This window comes from Coenobita brevimanus, chromosome 113 (assembly GCF_032717465.1).
Source record: "Coenobita brevimanus isolate Jiangsu-jjx chromosome 113, ASM3271746v2, whole genome shotgun sequence".
In the NCBI taxonomy this organism is placed as follows: domain Eukaryota; kingdom Metazoa; phylum Arthropoda; class Malacostraca; order Decapoda; family Coenobitidae; genus Coenobita; species Coenobita brevimanus.
In genome coordinates, this window is record NC_137066.1 from 6,736,830 (window position 1) to 6,759,909 (window position 23,080).

A 23,080-nucleotide genomic window follows, 5' to 3' on the forward strand; every position below is an offset into this window, starting at 1 on the left:
CAATCATAATTATAAACGCATGGTGTGCCTTACAAAGCAGTAACTCGCTGGTCTATGTATTGAGGTACGGAGGTTAGGTTGGCGTTCTTGCAGTGAAGTCGATCACCCAGCCGACACAGGCAGTAATCCGGATACCTGGTCAGATCTGCAACAGCGACAAAAAGAAGAAAGGCTTTGAGTAAATGCCAATCGACTTCACGAGACGTCATTAAGCACAATGGGTCCAAACTTCCCCAAGGCTACAAGTAATATTGTATTTTACATCCACGTCCTCAGTCATACTGCTGGTTGAGCATACACAAGAGGGAAATATATTTCGTTCAAGAGTTTGACCGGTCCGAAAACAGAACTGTCATTGAGTTGGGAGCTGACCGTGCTGCTGCAGCACCACAGACTCTCACTCAGAACAGGGGAAGCGGGAGTGTCAGACTCAGCCAAGTGTGGCAAAATGAAATGTCTCTAAATGGTGTATACCATGGTGCATAATACATTTTCAGAGGGGCCATTAGATAATCTTACAGTAAGTAAATGAAGTCACTGGTGCTATATTTTTCCAGAGACATTAATTGTAAGCGAACTTTATACTGTCAACATATTGTGCACAGCATCCTAGAGACAATGCATGGTTAATTCCTCATGCATTGAAGTGACTTATTTGTCATAAAGACTTTTGTCAAGAAGAACTGACAGAATTTGGTGTAAGATTACTGGTATCAGTAAATTGGCTGTCCCGGGCATTGTTATTTGGCGTATGTATCTTTTTAAAACCTGTTAAACATATATATATATATATATATATATATATATATATATATATATATATATATATATATATATATATATATATATATAAAATCAGTCCCACTTGGAACATAAATCTCTTCTGTACTCTTTGTGCCCCAAACAGTGATATCCAACATGATAACAAAAAAAGCAATTTCATTCGTACCATTAACGTTTCAGTTTACTTTTTAAGTGTTCATTTCCGTGCGTGCATATCAACTTTAATCACTCGAGTTGTTATCATCTCATACCTAAAATACTCATCTGAATGATGTTACTTTGACTGCTTCTTCAAACGAATATGTAAATGGCGCCAGAAGATGTTTTCACATCAAGTCCAGAGAGGCCATATATGTTATCTTATTTAGTCCAAGGGACCACAGAACAAAAACGTTTTGGAACCGCTGGTGTAAACAAATAAAATCATCTAGTGGTAGCAACATGTATATGTCTTCACAAACATTTTTTTCGCTACGGAAGGTCCTTTCTATAATATATAAAATAATCTGATGTTAACAGGAAAGAAATAGTAAGAGAGACATCGCTGAACAGACAAGGTTGGTGGAGACTGCTTCCAACTTTTCCTTACCATAAGTCTCTGAGTGACCTGCCTCAAATTCACAACGAGGGATCCTTCCTTGGGTGAATAAAGTCACCCAGTGGAAGCAAGAAGAAATTAAAGAACAAAAGAGGTGCTCCAGGCGGTTCCAAGATGCTGAATAGGACAGCAACATACCATTTTTGTTTATCATCGAAGGATACTTCCTAAGATGGATACAATCACCCGGTGGCGGCCACAGTAAGAAGACTACACAGTCCCACGACTTTGGTGAGCAGACAAAACAACGCAACACCATTTCATATTCTTTCCCCACAAGGTCTTTCCATAGGTGGATGAAATCGTCCATGTAGCAAATTTAGGTTTAAGAATGGCGACAATAGAGTGGCTGTAAATAATTCCCCGAACCAGTAGCAGAAAACAAGTCACAGTGAAGTTTTCTCCACCTGACTCCTTCACTGAGCAATAGCAACCCAGAAATATAGTCTTGATTTATAACGCCTGCTCTCTCTCTCTCTCTCTCTCTCTCTCTCTCTCTCTCTCTCTCTCTCTCTCTCTCTCTCTCAGAACAAAACAACTCAAAATGTTTTTAGCCGATTTAAACCATGCTTGGTGGAGGGATTAATGGTAATCCGGTGAGTAAACCTTTTTTCTTTTTTAAGAACACGTGATCAAAGGTCAAGAAGGTCATGGCCGCACGGCTATGTCAAACGTTGACCTTACAGGATCAACCTGAAGTTTTTATGCAGTTCTGACAAGACATGCGGAAAAGGTTGGTAGTGAGGCAAAAACAGACTTATTCACTATTGAAAGGAACCATAGCAAGGCAACAATGGATTGATTTAGTGTTGAAAAGAACCATAGTAAGGCAAGAATGGATTGATTTAGTGTTGAAAAGAACCATAGTAAGGCAAGAATGGATTGATTCAGTGTTGAAAAGAACCATAGTAAGGCAAGAATGGATTGATTTAGTGTTGAAAAGAACCATAGTAAGGCAACAATGGATTGATTTAGTGTTGAAAAGAACCATAGTAAGACAAGAATGGATTGATTCAGTGTTGAAAAGAACCATAGTAAGGCAAGAATGGATTGATTTAGTGTTGAAAAGAACCATAGTAAGGCAAGAATGGATTGATTTAGTGTTGAAAAGAACCATAGTAAGACAAGAATGGATTGATTTAGTGTTGAAAAGAACCATAGTAAGACAAGAATGGATTGATTTAGTGTTGAAAAGAACCAGTCAAAGGTCATGTTACAGTTCAAGGTCAAAATTCGGCTCGCGTGTATATTTTCTAAAAAAAACTCTATCTATCTATCTATCTATCTATCTATAGCCCGACGCCCTATTCCCGCAAAGGGTGGCTGCAGGCAAAACACCTCCAAGTTGCTCTGTCACCCACCATTTGACTACCCTCCCCCCAACTCACTCCCCCCTCCCTCATATACCTCTCAACTCCATCCCTCCACCTCATCCTCGGTATACCCCTCCCTCTCCCTTCCTCCACATCACCTACGTACACCCCCTTAGTCCGTCGTTCATTCTCTATTCTCTCCACATGTCCAAACCACCTCAGTGTATTTCTCCTAATCTTTTCAACCACATCCACATCCACCCCACAACGTTCCTTCACTTCTTCATTCGTCAACCTGTCCCTCCATGTCACTCCACATGCTCCTCTCAAGTAACTCATTTCCACTGCTCTCACTCTTGACTTGTTCCCCTCTTGCAAGGTCCACGCCTCGCTTCCATACGTCAGGGTAGGGATCACAATACTATCATGCAGTGACTTCTTAACTTCCATACTCACCTCCCTATTTCTCATCACTACTTTCAGTGAACAACAATCTTCCTTCCCTGCTGTACCCTTTCACGCACTTCATCCCCCAAAGTTCCATCCTTACTCATCACACTATCCAAGTACTTGAATGCACTCACATTCTCCATATCCTCACCATCCAACCTCACTGTACATTCTGTGACTTCATTCCTCTCAAACATCATAACTTTGCTTTTGTTTACATTAACTTTCAGATTCCTCCTCCTACACACTGTCCCAAATTCATTCACCAAACCTTGCAACTCCCATTCATCTTCACTCAATTATACTGTATCATCAGCAAACAACAACACCGGAATCTCCCAAATCTCACCCTCATTCATTAGAGCCACCCCCACATCCACTGCCCTACCTTGCACCTCCTTTACAACGCCATCCATGAATATATTAAACAGCCATGGAGACATCACACAACCCTGTTTCAGTCCTCCATAGAGATCAAAGAACTCACTCAGCTCACCATCCACTCTCACCGTAGCCCTAGCTCCTTCGTACATACTCTTCACAGCACTCAACAATTTCCCCTTCACTCCATATATTCTTAATACCTTCCACATACCTTGCCTATCTATTTTGTCATAAGCTTTCTCCAAGTCCATGAAGGCAGCATAGACTTTCTTTCCCTTCTCTAGATACTTCTCCACTAAACATCTTAGAACAAATATCTGATCTACACACCCTTTTTCCTTCCTAAATCCCCCTTGTTCTTCTCCAACTAGCTCCTCTGTCATATGCCTGACCCTATCAATGAGTATTCTACCATATATTTTACCAGTCACACTAAGAAGGCAAATACCCCTATGGTTACCACATACTTCTCTCTCCCCTTTTCCTTTGTATAAAGGAACAATTATACCTGATTTCCAGTCCTCTGGAACCCTTCCCTCTTCCCAAGCCAATCTACACAACTTCCATATCCACTCCACAACAATCTCACCCCCATACCTCAGCATTTCACCTCACACTCCATCAGTTCCTGGGGTCTTTCCCATCTTGATCTTCTTCATTGCTTCCACTACTTCCGCCCTACTGATCTCTTCCTCCCTCCTCTCATCTCTTCTTCTCCCAGCCATTTCCCAACCACATATACTCGCACTACTTTCACTCTCTACATTCAACAAATCCTCAAAGTGCTCCTTCCATCTCCTCAATTTCTCTCTCTTCTCCACCAACAATCTATTATTCATATCTTTCACTCCCCTACAATTTTCCCTTTCACACTGCCTTACTTTCTTTACCTCCTTCCAAAACAATTTCTTACTCTCCCTCCATTTCACACTCAGATTCCTCCCAAACTCTTCATCCACTTTCTTCTTACTCTCCTTCACCAGTCTCTTCACCTCCCTTCTCCTGCTCACATTTACTTCTCTCTTCTCTCTCTCATCTTCTCCCCTACCTCTACTCGCCAACCATTCACTATATGCCTTCTTCTTTTGTTCCACAGCTCGTTTCACCTCATCATTCCACCATGCTGTCCCTTGCACACCCTTGCATCTCCTCCTCACTCCACAAACCACCTCACACGCAGCGCCTATCTCTTCCGTGAATATCTTACATACGTCCTCCACCCCTTCCATCTGCTCTAGCTTATACCTTCCCAATCTTTCTTCCACTATGCTCTTACACTCTGCCATTTTCTCACTATCTTGCAATTTCTCCACTCTTCTCACAGGAGCCGTTTCCTCCTGTCTTGCTCTTCGTCTCCTCAACCATTTTCTTTGCAGCTTTACCTTGGCCATCACTAAGTGATGGTCCGAGACTCCATTCCCTCACCCTCTCCACACTCTTGCATCCAACACTTGTCTTCTCATTCGCTCATCCACACACACATAGTCTATCATTGCGTTTCGTTCAACAAGTTCACCATCCATCCTCCTCATTACTCTCCATGTTTACCGGTGGATCATCTTATGCCGAAAGTAGGTGTTGGCTATTGCCAACACCTTACCAGCACAGATGTCCACCAAAACACAACCATTCCCATCTACTTCAGCTGGCACACCCCACTGACCAACCACTCCATCCCCTCGTACATTCCCAGCTTTGCCATTCATGTCTCCAATCAAAAACACTCTCTCACTCCTCTCATATTTGTCCATACATGCTTCTACTCTCGCCCAAAACTCATCTTTCACTCTTGCCACTCGGTTCTCCGTCGGCGCGTACGCACACACCGGTCGCCCACGCTTGTATACCTACTTTCATCCTCACCCATACAATCCTTGCACCCACTGTTCCATACTCTCTTATATTCTCCTTCCACTTCTTGCTTATCATCAGACATACTCCCTCTCTTGCCCTCTCATTCTCAGTAACTCCTGCACATATTCCTAAAACGTAATCCCATTCTCTCACCCTTTCACCTTCCCATTTAGTTTCAGTCAGTCCACATACATCCACTCTTGCATCTTCAAGCACCTGAACAATCTCTCTCTCTTTTACTTCATTATTCACTCCTCTCACATTTCAAGTTCCCACCCTAAGAATGTCCTTTGTCCGTTCCTTAGTCCTCAAAGAGTTTTAATTCAGTTTTAATCAAACTTGGTGAACAGATTGAGGGTGAGACAAGGATTATACCTGGCATTATCTAGAATGCTAGGTCAAAGGTTAGGTCACAGTGAAAAGTCAGAGGCCAAGGTTGTAGGGCAAAATTAGTTCAAACAACTCTGATCTGATTTGAGCCTCATCTGGTGTTATGATTAAGAGTCAGGCAAGGACGGAGGAGTTCAGTTTTCATAACAACCAAAGGTCAAGGTCACATGACAAGGACAAAGCTTGATCTGTTTGAGTGTGAAGAATTAATCTTAAAAATTTCGGACTGATTTGGTTGACACATGGTGGATGATTTAAGGATCATCCAAGAGGTAGATCTGTAAGTTTTCAGAACAATGGACCAAAGGCCAAGGTGCCGCAAGACACCAGGTATTAAGCCTTATTCAACGTGTGTGTGTGTGTGTGTGTGTGTGTGTGTGTGTGTGTGTGTGTGTGTGTGTGTGTGTGTGATCAAAATAACTCGGAAAGTTTTTATATGATTTCAACCAAACTTAGTGGAAAGGTTTAGCACTAGCTGTTAAAGAAATCCTTTGTTATTTAGAACAATTGTCGAAGGTTAAGATCACAAAGTTATGTCAATTTGACCGAGCAAATTAGCCCTAAAGAGTTTTTGTCTGATTTATACCAACCATGGCGAGATAGTTCAGGCATAATTTTGAGAGCAAGTAGTCAAAGATCAAGGGCACAGAGCAAGGTCAAAGTCTGATCTGTGTGCCTGTACGTAAACAAAATAAGTAAAACACTTTTAGCTGATTTAGACTAAACATGGCGGGGAGGTTGAGGGTCAACCAAGGGCTTTATCTGTGGCTTTTTAGAACAATGGGTCAAAGGTTAAGGCATATGTCAAGGTCAACTTAAACAGTGTTTAGCCGATTTAAACGAAATTTTGTGGAATGTTTCTGGGCAAGGAACGAATAGAGAAATTGGATTTTGAAATCCAATGTCATCCTCACAGCCAAAGAAAAAATACTGTGATAACCTTCCATCTCCTGTCAGTGTGAGAGGATAAAATGATACTCATTGCTTATCCTTATTTGTTGTGAGAAAAAACAAGTCTGCATCCACCACAGGTAGGAGGAAAAAATATTTATATCGTCCGTCGATGCGACATATATAATGTTATGGAAAACAATCATTTAATCATCGTTTGTCAGAGGAATAAATTGTCTATCTTCCAATAATGTGAAAAAAAATTATAAATTTCAGTTGCTTCACCAAAGACGTAAATATTTTTCAAGACGTGTAACATCCCAGAGCGGCAGGTGGGGATCTCTACAGGAGGTGCATGGGGAGAGATCCATTTCCCCCCACTGGCAAAGTAGATTGCGGTAGAAGCCAAGAGGGTGCTGGCTGGGATATCCTGTTGTGCAAATAAAATAATTTCCCTGGATCATACTTGCTGGTGGGAGTGTGGGGGTGGGAGGTGGTGCACTGAGTCAGGTGTGTGTGTATGTGGGGGGGGGGGGAAAGGAAATGATTATGGGTGTCAGGGGGGGGGGGCAGTGATTTGTATCTGAGCTTTCTTTATGTGATGGATGTGTGTAGGGAGTGGGGGATTTTTATAGTTTTGATTTTGCTCTATGTGATGGAGGTGTGTGTGTGTGTGTGTGTGTGTGTGTGTTTGGGCGGGGGGGGGAGATTGTATTTAACCTTGCTTTATGTGATGGAGGTGTGTGTGTGTGTGTGTGTGTGTGTGTGTGCTTGGGCGGGGGGGGAGATTGTATTTAACCTTGCTTTATGTGATGGAGGTGTGTGTGTGTGTGTGTGTGTGTGTGTGTGTGTGTGTGTGTGTGTGTGTGTGTGGAAGGGTGGGATTTTGTATGTAACCTTGCTTTTTGTGATGGAGGTGTGTGTGTTGGGGGGCAAGAAGGAGGAGAGGAAGATAAGTATATTGTGTAGGGATGGAGAGGTGTATGTCGGTTTTTGTAACCTGATATATGTGTTTATATGGGATATGAAGATACGAAGAGTGTTGTGGAGTGTCGTGGGAAGAGGGATGGTTAGTGAACAGGGAAAAAATTCCCATAAGTACATTTGTCAACACCATCTCCCAGTTGATGGCACTAGCAACAACAGCAACAAAAACAACACACACACACACACACACACACACACACACACACACACACACACACACACACACACACACACACACGCACAATTAAAGTCTCCATCAGCCTCTTCACAAATACACATTTTTTCCAAGTGAGAAAAATCTGTTGGTAGCTGGAAATTAACTAACTTCATCATCGGAGTGAAGAAGCTGAATAACGGGAAGTCACTCTTAATCTAAGAGAGAGAGAGAGAGAGAGAGACTGTGTTGTAGAAGTCAAGAAATAATAGTTAAGCCTTGTTATATGAAGGTCTTTTTTTGGTAAGTAGAAGGTACGAATAATTTAATCAGCCGTTCCAAATGCAGAATAACTTATTCATTAATCGCTGCTCTTTGATGAGGTATGTATATGTTTGTTCTAACTACCTGCATACAAATTTCATTCAACTAAGGGCACACTTTTATTGCTGGATAGATTAGATGCAGCCTTCACTAACCCGTTCACTATGAGAGGGTTGTCCCAAGCTGAACATAATTGCAAGGCGGTTAAAAGGACAGAATAACTACACGTAAACACAGTAAAGTAGAAACTATTCACCTATCCCAGACCAGTTATTTGGGATGACAAGTGACGAAACTGCCACGGCGAAAACTTTGTATGAAAATTTCTTCCCATTACTTGTGCCTACAGCATATAAAAATCTTATAAACAATAAAGAGGGAATTAATCGTAAGAATCTTTAGATCTATTCACCTTCTTTTGATTAGCACTGCCGATTCTTCTCATGGAAATTCTACACTTTCCTTGTCGTGTCCGTCATACTAAATGTATTGTACTGTGGAAAAAGTGCTCTCTCTCTCTCTCTCTCTCTCTCCTTTGTACATTTGTACAGTTGCCTCAGGGAGTTCCTATACTACCAGTGTTACCTCCTGTCAAAATGTTTTTGTGGCAATGTCGTAGTTGTAGCTAAAATACCTGTGAATGATTGGGCATTCTTACTGTAACGACGGACATGAGTGGCGGGTATGTATGCCAGACGTCATAATGGCTGGCAATATTATGTAAATAGGGGTGATTAAAACATCACCAAAAACGTTCACGGTATATATATATATATATAGATATAGATATATATATATATATATATATATATATATATATATATATATATACTGTATACTGTATATTCATTTATGTTTCTATTAGTATTCTGTATTAACATACACGTAATAAATGTTGTTTCTTTTGATGTTTTAATCACTCCCCTGTTTACATAAAATTGCCAGCCATTACGACGTCTGGCATACATACCCGCCACTCACGTCCGTCGTTACAGTACGAATGTCCGTTCATTCATAGATACTTGTTACTTAGGCTACTAATGCGACATAGCCACATCTTGACAGGAAGTAACACAAAGGGTATAGGAAATCCTTGAGGCAACTGTACAGGGGAATGCATTTTACCAAGGAGAGAGATACGTTTGCTGCTGTCAAGTACCATATTTGGGTCTTGAAAGATGATTGGCGGAGAGAGAGAGAGAGAGAGAGAGAGAGAGAGAGAGAGAGAGAGAGAGAGAGAGAGAGAGAGAGAGAGAATTGCATGAAATATTTAGTGAGAACGTGCGTTTGCGATAATGGATATTTACAGGTTAATATCTGTGTGTGTGTGTGTGTGTGTGTGTGTGTGTGTGTGTGTGTGTGTGTGTGTGTGTGTGTGTAAAATATTAGGTACTAAATGTCTCCGTATGAAAATGAATATTGCACTGTGTGTGTGTGTGTGTGTGTGTGTGTGTGTGTGTGTGTGTGTGTGTGTGTGTAACTACATCCATGTGTGACAAGTGTATGTTTGTGTGTGTGTGTGTGTGTGTGTGTGTGTGTGTGTGTGTGTGTGTGTGTGTGTAACTACATCCTTGTGTGACAAGTGTATGTTTGTGTGTGTGTGTGTGTGTGTGTGTGTGTGTGTGTGTGTGTGTAACTACATCCATGTGTGACAAGTGTATGTTTGTGTGTGTGTGTGTGTGTGTGTGTGTGTGTGTGTGTGTGTGTGTGTGTGTGTGTGTAACTATTTGCATGTGTGATTTGTGTGTGTTTCATCGCTTGTTTATGTGTGTTTGGCGAGGGGGGGTATAACTATATGCATGCATGATATGTGTATGTTTGTGTATGTTTCAATTTCCGATACAGGATGTAACACACTAGCGGTATTACGTGCATTCTGTGTTTGTGTGAATACAAGCTTTTCTTTTTTTCACCTAATACAAGAAACCTCATTGGGTGATTACGAAGCAGAACTTGAGTAATGTCTTAGCTAAATTACTTACCTTCCATTTCTTTGTATTTCTAGTACTGGTCCTTCCAACCATCATCATTAATATTTCTTCCTTGCTGCTGTATCGTCAGAACACTATGCCCTTTGTTACAGCGTCCGTACACCCACCATCACTAATATTTCTCCCTTGCTGCTGTATGGTTAAAACACTGGGCCTTTCGTTACAGCGAATGTGTTGATCAAGGGGTTAGGGAAGGGACTGGTTGTCTTAAAGGACGCGAATTCGACCCCAGACTGGGGCATGCAATTAAATGGTGATCTGAATTTCCTTAATGATCGCTCACCCAACGACTTCATTTATCACAACATTTGAAATACTCCCGGTTCAATGTGCGTTGGTATTTTTTAGGAATGAGGTACCTAGCATTTATATGGCCTGTGAACAACATGATTAAGCCACTGATATGTAAGTGTAAAAGCTCTGTCTTTTTTGTCCAGAGAAATGTTGGAATTCGCAGGATTTCATGGACACCATGCTACCATGTTCTGTGAGGTAAAGGATCGGTGAGAAGAGAGTCATGAGCTATATCTTCACAGTTATATATGAGAATATTACATTAAAGGGTCAAGCGGTCACCTGGATAATTTTTCTCATAATCTGCCACTAATGTAATCTTAAATTTAAGTGACTACAAATGTAATCACTGGGACTATGCAGGTAGAGATGTCATCCTCTACCATGACTTATGAGTTCTTTTCTTCAATAAAGTAACATTATATCGATAACAAGAAACAACATTCAGAGTGTGCAACACCCGCTCCCACCTATTGATAAAAAGGACCTGTTATCTTGACCTTTCACCAACTGCTCTCAAAGTCGCAGTACTTCACTGCCGCTTGTCCCTTAACCCTTCCAACAAGTTTCATTCAAAAGTTTAATAGCTCATGGAGTCATTATCTGTGAAAGCCAATGATTTGGGAGATTTGTTTTCAAAATTTCCTGAAAATTTTTGAGAACTTATCCATATATTAAGGACTGCTTTTGTTCTTATCTACTGGGAATGAAGACTGGTTAGTGTAGCATTTTCTTTATCAGAATAGTTACTTTGGGGGCTATTTAATTATTTCACCCCAAACTAAGGAAAAGGTAATTTCAAAATTCATATAAATCGCTAAGCAAAATAAATATGTGAACTGCTCAAACCTCCAGTGCTGAATTTAGTCTTGTGTCAGACATACTCGTAAACTATCTGCAATAGCGATTACTATGAAACCAAAAAACATCCCCAGCTCTGCCATCCACCCACAGGAAATATGATAAATAAATAAAAAAAATAATTAAGATAAGACAGATGGATAGACAGACAGACAGACAGATATAGATAGATAGACAGATAAATAACAGGTAAATAGATGGAGAGACAGATCTGAAAATAATAAACTTCCTCTATGCATTTTTATCTGGTGTAACAGTATATCACATGAATAACACGGCATTAATTTGGGACATATGATCCTTTTTATATCCACCAACGAAGTTGGAGGAGGTTATGTATTTACCTACGTTTGTCTGTGTGTTTGTTTGGCCACACGATATCTCGAAAAGTTCATAATGAATTTCAATAAAATGTTGTGGAAGGGTAGGCCATGGGCCAAGAAAGAACTGATTAAATTTTGAGTTTGATCGGGATCCGGATCCGGATCCTGCTATGGCATTGGAGGAGGTATGCGTTCTGTGAGTGCTTTCTAGTTTATGTTGTGACGAAGGAACCACAGCCCGTGCAAATGTTCCCTCAGGGAGAGAGAGAGAGAGAGAGAGAGAGAGAGAGAGAGAGAGAGAGAGAGAGAGAGAGAGAGAGAGAGAGAGAGATCCAGTCGTTTTCTTTATGCAAGGATTAAGGACCTAGAGCGCTTAAATGACCGGAGGCCAGAAGCAGAGGGAAGTAATGACTCAGGATAAAGTTCCCGATTTGCACACGTGAATGACAGATCATTGGCTAACTCTTGCAGTGGAGAGTTGGACAAAAAGCGTGAGAGTGCGCTGCCAGACGGGTGGTACTCGTTCGCCGTAATAGAGATGGGATGCAAGCAGACAGTTCAGAAGAGCAGTGACCATTGAAGTTGCGACAGTAAAGAAATAAAAATGCAACAACGTGTCTAAGACAGAAATGTTGAAGAGAGTAAGAGGAAGGGAGTTCATAGGACCAAAAGCCTTTGACTCCATCCTGTCATGGTCTGAATGTGAGAAACAGCCCTGCACGTGCGAGTTGTACTCCATACAGGGGCGAATAAGATCCCTGTAAAAAGACAACAGTTGTGCGAGGGTAAAGAAGGCATGAAGCGGGCTTAGCACACCTTATCTCATGGAAGAAGATTTTGCAAGAGAGGTAACTGTGATCATTCGTTAATTCCCGAGAGAATGAAACCCAAGGACAACGGAGGGCTGGGTTGTATGTTACTCAGTATTAAAGGCTGCGCTTCCTGAAGATTTTGACGGGTCGATAGGTGTAGAAACTGGGCTTTAATGCATTAAAAACAGCAAGTTTTCTTTTACCCCAGTCGATATCTGAGCCAAGTCAGAAATAGGTGTTCCGAGGCATCCATCGCCTGTGATCGCTAAAATACATGCTGTGATGGACGCTGTGAGAAGTGAATGGAGAAGTGGTGGGTGGAGTCATCAGCGTAGGAATGAATAAGATTAAATGTGCAGTTGAGAATATAGTTAGTAAAGAGAAACAAGAGAGTTGGTGACAGGACGAAACCCCGACGAAAACCATTACTGCTTGATTTAGAAGAACTGTTGCCATCTACAACAGCAGCTATACAGCAGCCAGTAAAGAAGCTAGATATGAAGACACAGATGGACCGAAACCGTAAGAGGGCAGTTTAGAAATTAAAGATTTTTGCCAGGCCCGGTCGAAACCTTAGAAACGTCAAATATAATGGCAAAACTTTCGTCCCGAAAGGAGGATGACCAAGATTATGAAAGAAAGGTTGCAAAGTCACCACTGGAGAGTTTTTGGCGGAAACCGTACTAGTGATTGGAAAGAAGGCCATGGTAGGAAAGTTTTTTTTTTTTTAAATTAATTCGAAAACTGTAGAAATACGGAACATTATTCAACTGGGCAATACTTAGTGGGCTAGGAACGATCATCAGTCGACGGGACAGGCTGAATGAGAGCAAACTTCCAGCAAAAAGGAAAGGTACAAACTGCCAGAACAAGGTGAACGAGTTTACCTAGTCAGGGTGTAAGCACAAAAGCACAGTTCTTGAGAGTCACAGGAGGAGGAACCCCATCAGGCTCGCATGTCCTCTTAATACTAAGGCCAATGAGGGCAGAAAGTACATTACTAGAAGAATCTTTATGTCAATCAGGAGGAAGTCAGAGGGGGACGGAGAAGGAGGAACAGCACCAGAATAATCCAAGGTGGCCGATAATATACACTGGTGAAAACTATGCCAACATCTAAGAGTAAATAAAACTAAATAAATGCATAAATGAACACATAATATGCACATATTTCAATCCGACAGTTCCCTGATGTTTGTGTGTTGTATTATAACAGTATGTCCGCTAATTATCACTGCATTAGTTTGGAGTAAAAAATGGGGAAGCTATGCTGTCATCTAAAACAAATAAATGTAAATACATTAATAAATAAACAGTCTTCCTTGATATTTGTGTTTCTTGTTACACCAGTGCATCCCACCAGCAACACGGCACCACAGTGGTAAGGGATAAAATAACTAGTATAAACTAATCCAAGTAATGCTGGTCTGTGTGAAAGAACCCCCCCCCCCTCTCGTCCAATGACTTCATATGTAGTCATGGAAATTGTTTGTATTTCGATATTGGATATTTTTCTAAATGAAGCTCCAAAAATTTTGAAATATTTCTTAAGCAAGCTGGGCCTGGCTGCGTTAAAACCGACTTTATTGGTCAATCACCTTCATATATAAAACATCTTTATTAATACCATCACATCAACGCAGAATGAGACTGCGCTGGCATGTAGTCAGCATGGACAGTGGGTATTAGCGCCCAAGGGGCCATATGTGAAGGGATATGGCATGGAGAAGGATTGACGGATATCAGGGAACGGACTATTAAGTCTATGCCAAGAGTTGGTAGCATGTAACTGTACAGCAGACCCATAACTTTCAATAAGTATATAAATATACTGAAAGGAATAGCGACTTAGGTTTCTAATAAGGCTGTGAATAAGAATCTTCCCTCTTTTAAGATTATCTTAAATTAGAGAAACTTGACAGAAGAAGAAAGCGTGGATTAATTCACGTCAGCTACACAAGGGTCATTCTCAATCTTCCCAACGTGACCCAAAATATTCGATACTGCATCCAAGTCCCAGATTTTACTGCATAACCCAGAAGCATTAAGGATACATCTGAAAAAAAAAAAAAAATCGAGAAAGCTCCTAAGACAAAATCAACAAACATTCGAAACATTTCACGTAAGCTAACCTTGTGGGACGAAAAATTCAAGATGGCCACCATAGGCATGGGGCGCGTATATCGTTTAGTGCCTAAAATTCACACTTGGTCATGTAATACCACGTTTTATAGGTTTTAAGGAGTGGTAAATCAATTTCTGCTGTTATTCTAAGAAGTCGCTGTAGCTGATAGACACTGAAGACGTGCACCAAACGCAAAAAATCGGAAATCTGTATTGATAATTTTGCATGAATGTATAAACTAGAGTACGGCATACTTCACCAGATGTTTTTGTATTTCAGGTTGGATACAGATTGAAGAGTAGAGGCAGAAGTACATAGATGGAGAGAAGACAGTGTGAATGGAACGAGATGGCAGCACAAGAATAGTGTGATAATGAAGAGAGAAACCTGTACTGTACACAGGAAAAATCATCCAATATATTACCAATATGCCGGGAATCGAACCCGGGACTCGCAGGTGAGAGCCAGGCAGCATACCACTACACCACGACCAGGTGAAAGTTAACTCACAGTGTCACCTGCGAGTCCCGGGTTCGATTCCCGGCATATTGGTAATATATTGGATGATTTTTTCCTGTGTACAGTACAGGTTTCTCTCTTCATTCTGACTTGCCGTAAGTGCTTGGGATAGATTAAAAGCATCTACTTGCCCGAGTGCCAGGGGGTTAACTCATCCTCTTCAGGCCCACAGTGGGGGCGGAGGGACATTGGTTGCAAGATTGTGACAATGTGTGTTAACTTTTACCTGATCGTGGTGTAGTGGTATGCTGCCTGGCTCTCACCTGAGAGTCCCGGGTTCGATTCCCGGCATACTGGTAATACATTGGATGGAAGAATAGTGTGATAATTGTGATTTTTGTGATAAGCCAGCCACCTCTGACTGAAGTACTGTTACAGAAAGAGGCCTACCTAGCATATTGAACAATTGTGCTGATCTGAGGGATTGCCTTGATGAAAAGCTATTATCTAAAGTGTTGCCAGTTCCGGCTCATAAATGGTGCAAGGAACATTACATCATGCCACCATACATAAGAAAACGAAAAAGGGATTAAAAAGAATTGGAGAAACAAGCGCATAAGAAAATCACCTGCCGTTCACAGTACTGTGGGAAATATATGGACTATAGTAAGATCGCCAATCAACCAAAGCACCAACGTGAAGCGACTCATGAAGTCGCAGCTTCTAAATTATCATCATCTGTTGCAGCCAAGGCGATGGAGCGAGCTGATAGTTGGGGGGAGACTGCATATACACGCATTCAATTTGATAGTGATCTTGCGGCAGCTGAGGCCAAGTACCACCATGACTATCAAATCCGTTTTCATGATGGGCGAGGACTTCAGAGGAAACCAAGGGGGAATCAGGATCAGTTGACACCAGAAAACACACAGGCCTCCGGAAATCTCACAACTGTGTGCGATAGCAGACACTTTCTCACCTTTCGGAATTACCCATCACACCATTCACCATTTGCCTTCACAGGTGAATACCGGAAGAGAATGGTCTGCATTGACACTGGACTCGTAGCATCTATTTATGCTAATGCAGATTGTGGAGTCAAATCAGGTGAGGAGGCAGCTGCACGTATCATTGGTCTGAACTACGCTGATGTTAAGCTCAAAAGGAATAACAAGGCTGCATCCATTGGTGCTGCAACCTGTACTGCCACTGTCCGTGGCAAAGACGTTGAGGTCGGCCCCATACTCCTCTTCATGCAGATCACATGTGTGATAAAGAACCGATCAGGTATGGAGAATCACCTTAAACATGAGTTTAGCAAACAGCCACCAGCACTATTTGACAAGGGTACAATGCGCAAAAACAACAAAAATGGTCTTGGCAATGTGCTGAAAGCTCCAGTAGTCCCGATATCCACTGAAGCTCTTAGGAGCCCATACTATGTGGTGGATGGAAGACATTTGCTGCAAATATGACATGGCCTGTGGACTGCACGTACGATAATGTGTGTGACAGCTATGTGAATCACATTATCAATAACTATGGCAAAGAATGCACTGTCTGCTTTGATGGCTACACAGATCTTACCCTGTCAACCAAGGCAGCTGAACAGAACGCCACACTGATCGAAATGTCTCTGCAGACATAGTGTTTGATTTCAACACATCAGTCACGGGCAATCAACACTCCAATTTAGCAAATCATAATAACAAGTCACGGTTAATCAGTAGGCTGAACGACGGACTTAATCTGAAGGCGTTGCTTGCCGTCAAAGTCAGGCTGATGCTGACTACTTAATAAATAGCACAGTATTGGCATTTGCTGAGAATATCGCACGACCTGTTAAACCTGTGTCAAAGGATACAGATCTGCTTGTCATGTTGGTTGGTTGGGTCACAACAGACAACATCTACATGCAGTATGCAAGAGACTTTGTTTATAACCTACACAGCATCCAGCAGGCAATGCATCCACACACCCAGCAACATAATTATATTGATAGCACTCGCTATCACTGGATGTGACAGTCTCTACCTTATATGGCACTGGCAAAAAGTAGGCAATGGCAGTCTTGGAAAGCGAGGATTGGAGAACGTTGGATTTTTTTTTTTTTTTTTTTTTTATGTCTGACTCTGGGCAAAAGCTTCAGGGCCCATCTCAACGCCCAGCAGTCCTCCTACACACCTCCACATGTCACCACTTCGGCGCTAACACCCACCGTCCATATTGAATAAATGCTAGGGCTGTCTTATACAGGACTGGTGTAATGGTATTAGCGGGGATAATTTTCCTACATGTCGGCGGCTCTTCTGGTAGATCAGTAAAGTCTGTTTTTTTTGTGTGTGTTTTTTTTAATGAAATTCAAATCCGTAAACTGTTCCCTGCCCCAGCCGGGATTCGATCCTGGATCCATTAGGACTGCAGGCCGCCTCTCTACCAATTCAGCCACTGCCTCCGATGTGTTTAAGAAGAGCGATGCCAGTCCTGAAGAAGTAGCCAAAGTGGGGGAAATATTCTTATTGAAGTTATATAATGCCACTCCAACATGTACAACACTAGATAAGCTGAGATTTATGCAGTACATGCAGAGGATGAGCAAAGCGTCTAGCACCTTCCAACTTCAGAACCTACCTCCCACATCCTCAGCTGCAAAGTACCACTCATATCGAGCCTACTTCACAGTTCAGGAGTGGTTGCGGAATGCTGAGGATCGAAATCCTACTGACGGGTTGAGAGCTTCAAGGTGGAATGCTCAATCCTATCTTGACTGACAGACCATTAACAACAGAGCATGTTCTTCTCATTGTGTCATGTGGGTGTAAAAAAAATGTGAGGCAAGAGATGCAAATGTCGGAAAGCAGGACTAATGTACACCTATGTGTTCCTTGTGTATTGGCCAATATTGTGCTGATTCATGCCCGCCTGATGGAGAAGATACTGAGTCCCCATGCTATGCCTGTGACAGTAACTAGTTATGATACTTAAAAATATATTTTATTTAGAAGTAGTTCACCAAGTTAGTGCTGGTTGTTGACTTTAAATGTGTTGAATTTACCGTTTTGTTTAAAAAAGTGCATTACTCTACCTTGTTCATATCCTGAACATTCGGCAATAAATAATTGAAATAATGGTAAAAGTGTTTAATGTGAGGAAGAAGGAACCAAAGGCTGAGCCCGCAAAACGTTCCTTCCATAAATAAATAAATACTTATATATATATATATATATATATATATATATATATATATATATATATATGAGAGCCAAATTCAAAATCCTTTCATTTCGAGATGCCTGGACACACTGAGTTAACTCTGGCATTAGAGAGTTAGACAGAAAAGGGATGAGAGTTTGTTGCTAGACGGGTGCTACACGCCCGTCGTAGAGGTGGAGGGATGCAAGCAGACAGTTCAGAGAAGTGACCATTGAAGTAGCGATAGAAAAGAGATAAAGAAGGAACAGTGTGGCGAAGAGACGAGGTTGAAGGGCGCCATTAAGAGGAGGAGAGTTGGTGAGACGAATAGCCTTGACTCCACCCTACTGAGAAGAGCTGTATGTGGGGAGCCTCCCCACACATGAGAGTTGTACTCTAAACAGGGGCGAATATAACCCGTGTATAAAGTCAACAACTTTGCAGGGGCAAGGAAGGTACGGAGTCGGCTTAGCCCACCTAATCTCTTGGAAGCTGATTTTACAAGAGATGCAATATGATCTTTCCAAGATAAGTCCCGTGTAAATGAAACCCCAAATATGTTCATGGATGATGCAGGATTGAGCTCGATATTATTAAACATTAGTGGGTACTCCTGTGGAAATTTTGACCGGTTGATAGGTGTAAGAACTGAGTCTTTGATGCATTAAAAACAAGATTATTTTTACCCCAGTCAGAGGTACGAGCCAAACATTAGGTGTGCCATAGCCTCATCCCTTGTTTGTTGAAGTAACTGCTAAGATGGACGTTGCAGAAACCGAAAGGAAAGGTGAAGGGTGGAATCATCAACGTACGAGTGGATAGGATTGGATGTACAGCTTAGAAGATCATTGATGAATAAAAGGAAGAGAGTTGGTGATAGGACAGAGCCCTGAGGAACACCACTGTTTATAGTGCTAGGAGAAGAACGATGGCCGTCTACAACAGCAGCTATATAACGACCAGAAAGGAAGCTATACATGAAGGCACAGATAGAAGGGTAGAAACCGTAAGAGGGCAGTTTGGAAATTAAAGATTTATGCCAGACTCGATCGAAAGCCCTTGAGATATCAAGTGCAATGGCAAAATCCTTAAAAAAAGGGTATTATATGACCATCTGTGACTTCTGGTTCCAAAGCTATATAAGCGTTCCATTGGATTTTCGTCCCACACGGCTAGCTCATGTGCAATGTTTAGAATGTTTGTGGATTTCAACTTAGAATGTGTCCAAGTAGCTTTCCTGAAAAAATCATCTTTCTTGAATTTTTTTTCCGGGTCCACTTTGATTATTAGCTAATGCTACTGGCCTAGCGGGGTGAACAGGGGTGGGAGAAAACAAACTGAATCCACCAGTCTGATCGGTCCGAGAATCCATTTCGGGTTATTCCAGTTGCAAGGTGGACGTGCTAACCATTATAGTAATAGCTTCCCTTATAATCGACTTCCTTATTGGACTAATCCAGGCCTCATATGATTCGACTTTTCAGCGATGTGTTCACCAAAAGTTACAGTAGTGGATTGTTATTTCCTTGACTGTATCTTCTTTGACTTAGAGAATTTAAAGATGTCCTCCTCCCCCCCTTTCCTTCCTCTTTACAAAGGCTCCCCCGTGACCTACCAAATACCTGTTTGTTGCGGTGTTGGTGAGGGCAACAATATTTTTGCTCCTGTGGCGAGGGAAGGGATAATAAGAAAAAATGGCTTCTGGGAATCCATATAGCGTTATTGGGTTAAGCGGAGGAAGTTTCCTTAGGCCATAATTGAATATGCGGCTCACCGCTGAAAATATTACCTTTCCCAAAGTTGCCTAATGCATGTCTTAGTCTCCTCACTGCCATTGCTTTATTTAATTTAATTTCAGTTATTGTAAGAGTCACTATGATTACTCTTTTTTTCCCCTAGATGCGAGCGCATCTCTAGGAGCGGCCAAGTCCGTCTGTCTCTTAGTAACTATGTTTTGAAACCAGGTTCTTCACTCCCGTCGACATTAGTGACTTTAGAGAAGCCTCACCACACCACACCATACCACACCGCACCACACCACAGTACACCACACCACACCACACCACACCACAGTACATTACACCACACCACACCACACAATACTGCACCACACCACACGACACAACACTACACCACACGACACAACACTACACCACACCGCAAAACACACCATGCCAAACCACACCACATCACAATACACCACACCAAATCACACCACACAACACTACACCACACTGCACAATATACCATGCCACATCGCACAACACATCATGCCACACCACACAACACTACATCACACCGCATAACACATCATGCCACACCACACAACACTACATCACACCGCATAACACACCATGCCACACCACACAACACTACACCACACCACACAACACAACACACTATGCCTCACCACACAACACTACACCACACCACACAACACACCATGTCTCACCACACAACACTACACCACACCGCACAACACACCATGCCACACCACACAACACTACACCACACCGCACAACACACCATGCCTCATCGCATCACATCACAATACACCACACCACACCACACAAAACTACACCACATTGCACAACACACCATGCCACTGCACACAACACTACACCACACTGCATAACACACATGCCTCAGTGCATCACATCACAATACACCACAGCACAACACACCACACAACACAACACAACACCACATCGCACAACACCACATCACACCACACAACAGTACACCACACTGCACAACACACCACACCACACTACACAACAGTATACCACACCGCACACCACACCATGCCACGCCACACAACACACCATGCCACACCAAATGACTCTCCTACGCCTCTCCACGCCATGGCCCTGTAAATCCCGCAACTCGTACTATTGTACTTGTTTACCTGATCAGGCTGGCGGCGCTGACGAGGAGCCTACACGTGGTGGCACTATGTACCGTGGGTGAAGAAGCTGCGGCGTCCACCGGGGAGCAAAATCTCGTCATATTGCCCTGCACTTCACCATGGGAAGAACCCTGGTCCGATGTTAGTGAGACGCTGTCTGCCCCAAAGGGACACCGGATCCCTAAACTGTGTATGTCCTGTAGTTTAACTGTAGGACGGACACAAAGAAGCATTTACCTGTAACTGACAGGTGTGCTTGGCCACACACACCGAGGTTAAGCAACAACAACAACAACAATAAAAACAACTCGGGTTAGCACTGGACGGTTTTATTGAGACAGCAGAGCCCCGTTCCAGTGAAGGGACTAATGAAGGTTGTATTTAACCCCTACAGTTCCATTGTATTCCGTATACTTAATAAAATCGTCTGGAGACAGAAGAATAAAACGATAAAAGCATCATCTGACTGAAGGGGTTTAGATTACACACTTTGGTTACACTACCTTTTTTATGAAATCAATACTTTTTCCTTCACAAACCGGAAATATATATATTATAACCGGGAAAGCTTCAGTCATTTTTCCCACCTCAGATTTCTCTTGAATATGGTAAAAATCGTCAGACGTAACCTGCATCAAATCCATCATTCATCATCATCCAACACAGGTATTGCTCCATCAGCAGTGCAAGGCCCTGAGGTTAGCCCACTCAGGCCACACATGTAAGGCGATAGTGATCAGTTATTCTCCCCTTACCGGCAAAACGTGAGCAATAAACCCTAACTACCTCTTGGAATGAGACCCTTATCAGCCACACCCGGTTGGAGCGCCTAAACCCCCTAGGCCACGAAGCGTCTAAAAATTCGAAATAGTTTGCAGTTGAAGGTTTAACCTCTTCGGTGCGATGACTTTCTCTCTCTCTCTCTCCAACCAAATTGGTGATGTTAGTTGTGTAAGATGGTCCACTGGCAGTGAAAGGGTTGACAAAGGACATGGCCATCTAACCCCTTCAGTAGCAAAAGTGTCTTCTAAGTGGTCTCAAGTCGGTGGCGGCAGCTGTAGTGAAATATAAAGCACGTCATCGTATGGAAAGGCTTAATAGCATGACCAAGACAGTGGTTTTTAGTATTGGTTGGGGAGGCACGAATATTTATTTATTCAGTTATTATCTTTGACATGTTTGAGGACATGTTGGATATTAGTCATCATCATCATCAACGATAACATTAGTATGACACCGTCATCATCACATCACCACTATCAAAGTTAACATTTGTATGACACCGTCATCATCAGCATAATCATCACTATCAAAGTTAACATTAGCACAACACCGTCATAATCATCACTATCAAAGTTTACGTTAGTATAACACCATCATAATCGTCACCATCACCATCATCATCATCCCATTAGCCTTAAAAATTAGCATGTTTTTAAGAAGTCCTATATAACGATTTTCATTTGTCAACTTTTTCCACGACGAATTCCAAGTCTCTGATTCAGCCTCTTCAATGTCGTTACGTCATTTTCCTGTGTATTTTTTTTTTATTTCCTCACGGTTTTATTCAACATAATAATTATCTCTCGTCCTTACCGGGTTACTCTAAGTTGTATCAAATCCCACCAGCTGGAAAATTGTTAAGGGAAATAAACCCGTCTGAAGGTAGCAAGAGTATAATACATAGTTCACGTCAAGGGAGATGTGTGGCTTAAGAAACTCATCCCTTATCCAACCCCAGCTGAAAGCACTATTTTTTTTATTAATCTCGCTCAGGTAAGACCTCCGGCAGTGAAGGAATATTTACTTTATTGCGCTTGTAAATAAAGTATTTAGTCTGACACGCAAGTCATCGTAGTGAATCAATTGGCCTCTTCACAACGATGACATGCCTCAAAATGTTATTCCTGCTGGTATCAAAAGAAGTATTCAGCTTAGGTGAGACTCTTCAGACAGAAGGCTTTAGATATACTGTAGCTCCAGTTAA

General features: G+C 42.0%; 1 protein-coding gene across 1 annotated transcript in view; it reads right to left on the reverse strand.

The window, feature by feature from the left end:
• LOC145418322 (relaxin receptor 2-like) overlaps positions 1-23,080 on the reverse strand; it is a 212,176-nt gene that overhangs the window by 132,938 nt on the left and 56,158 nt on the right. The window contains exon 4 of the mRNA XM_080286762.1: positions 34-145. Within this exon, the coding sequence (XP_080142888.1) occupies positions 34-145 (112 nt within the window). The remainder of the gene's footprint in view (positions 1-33; positions 146-23,080) is intronic.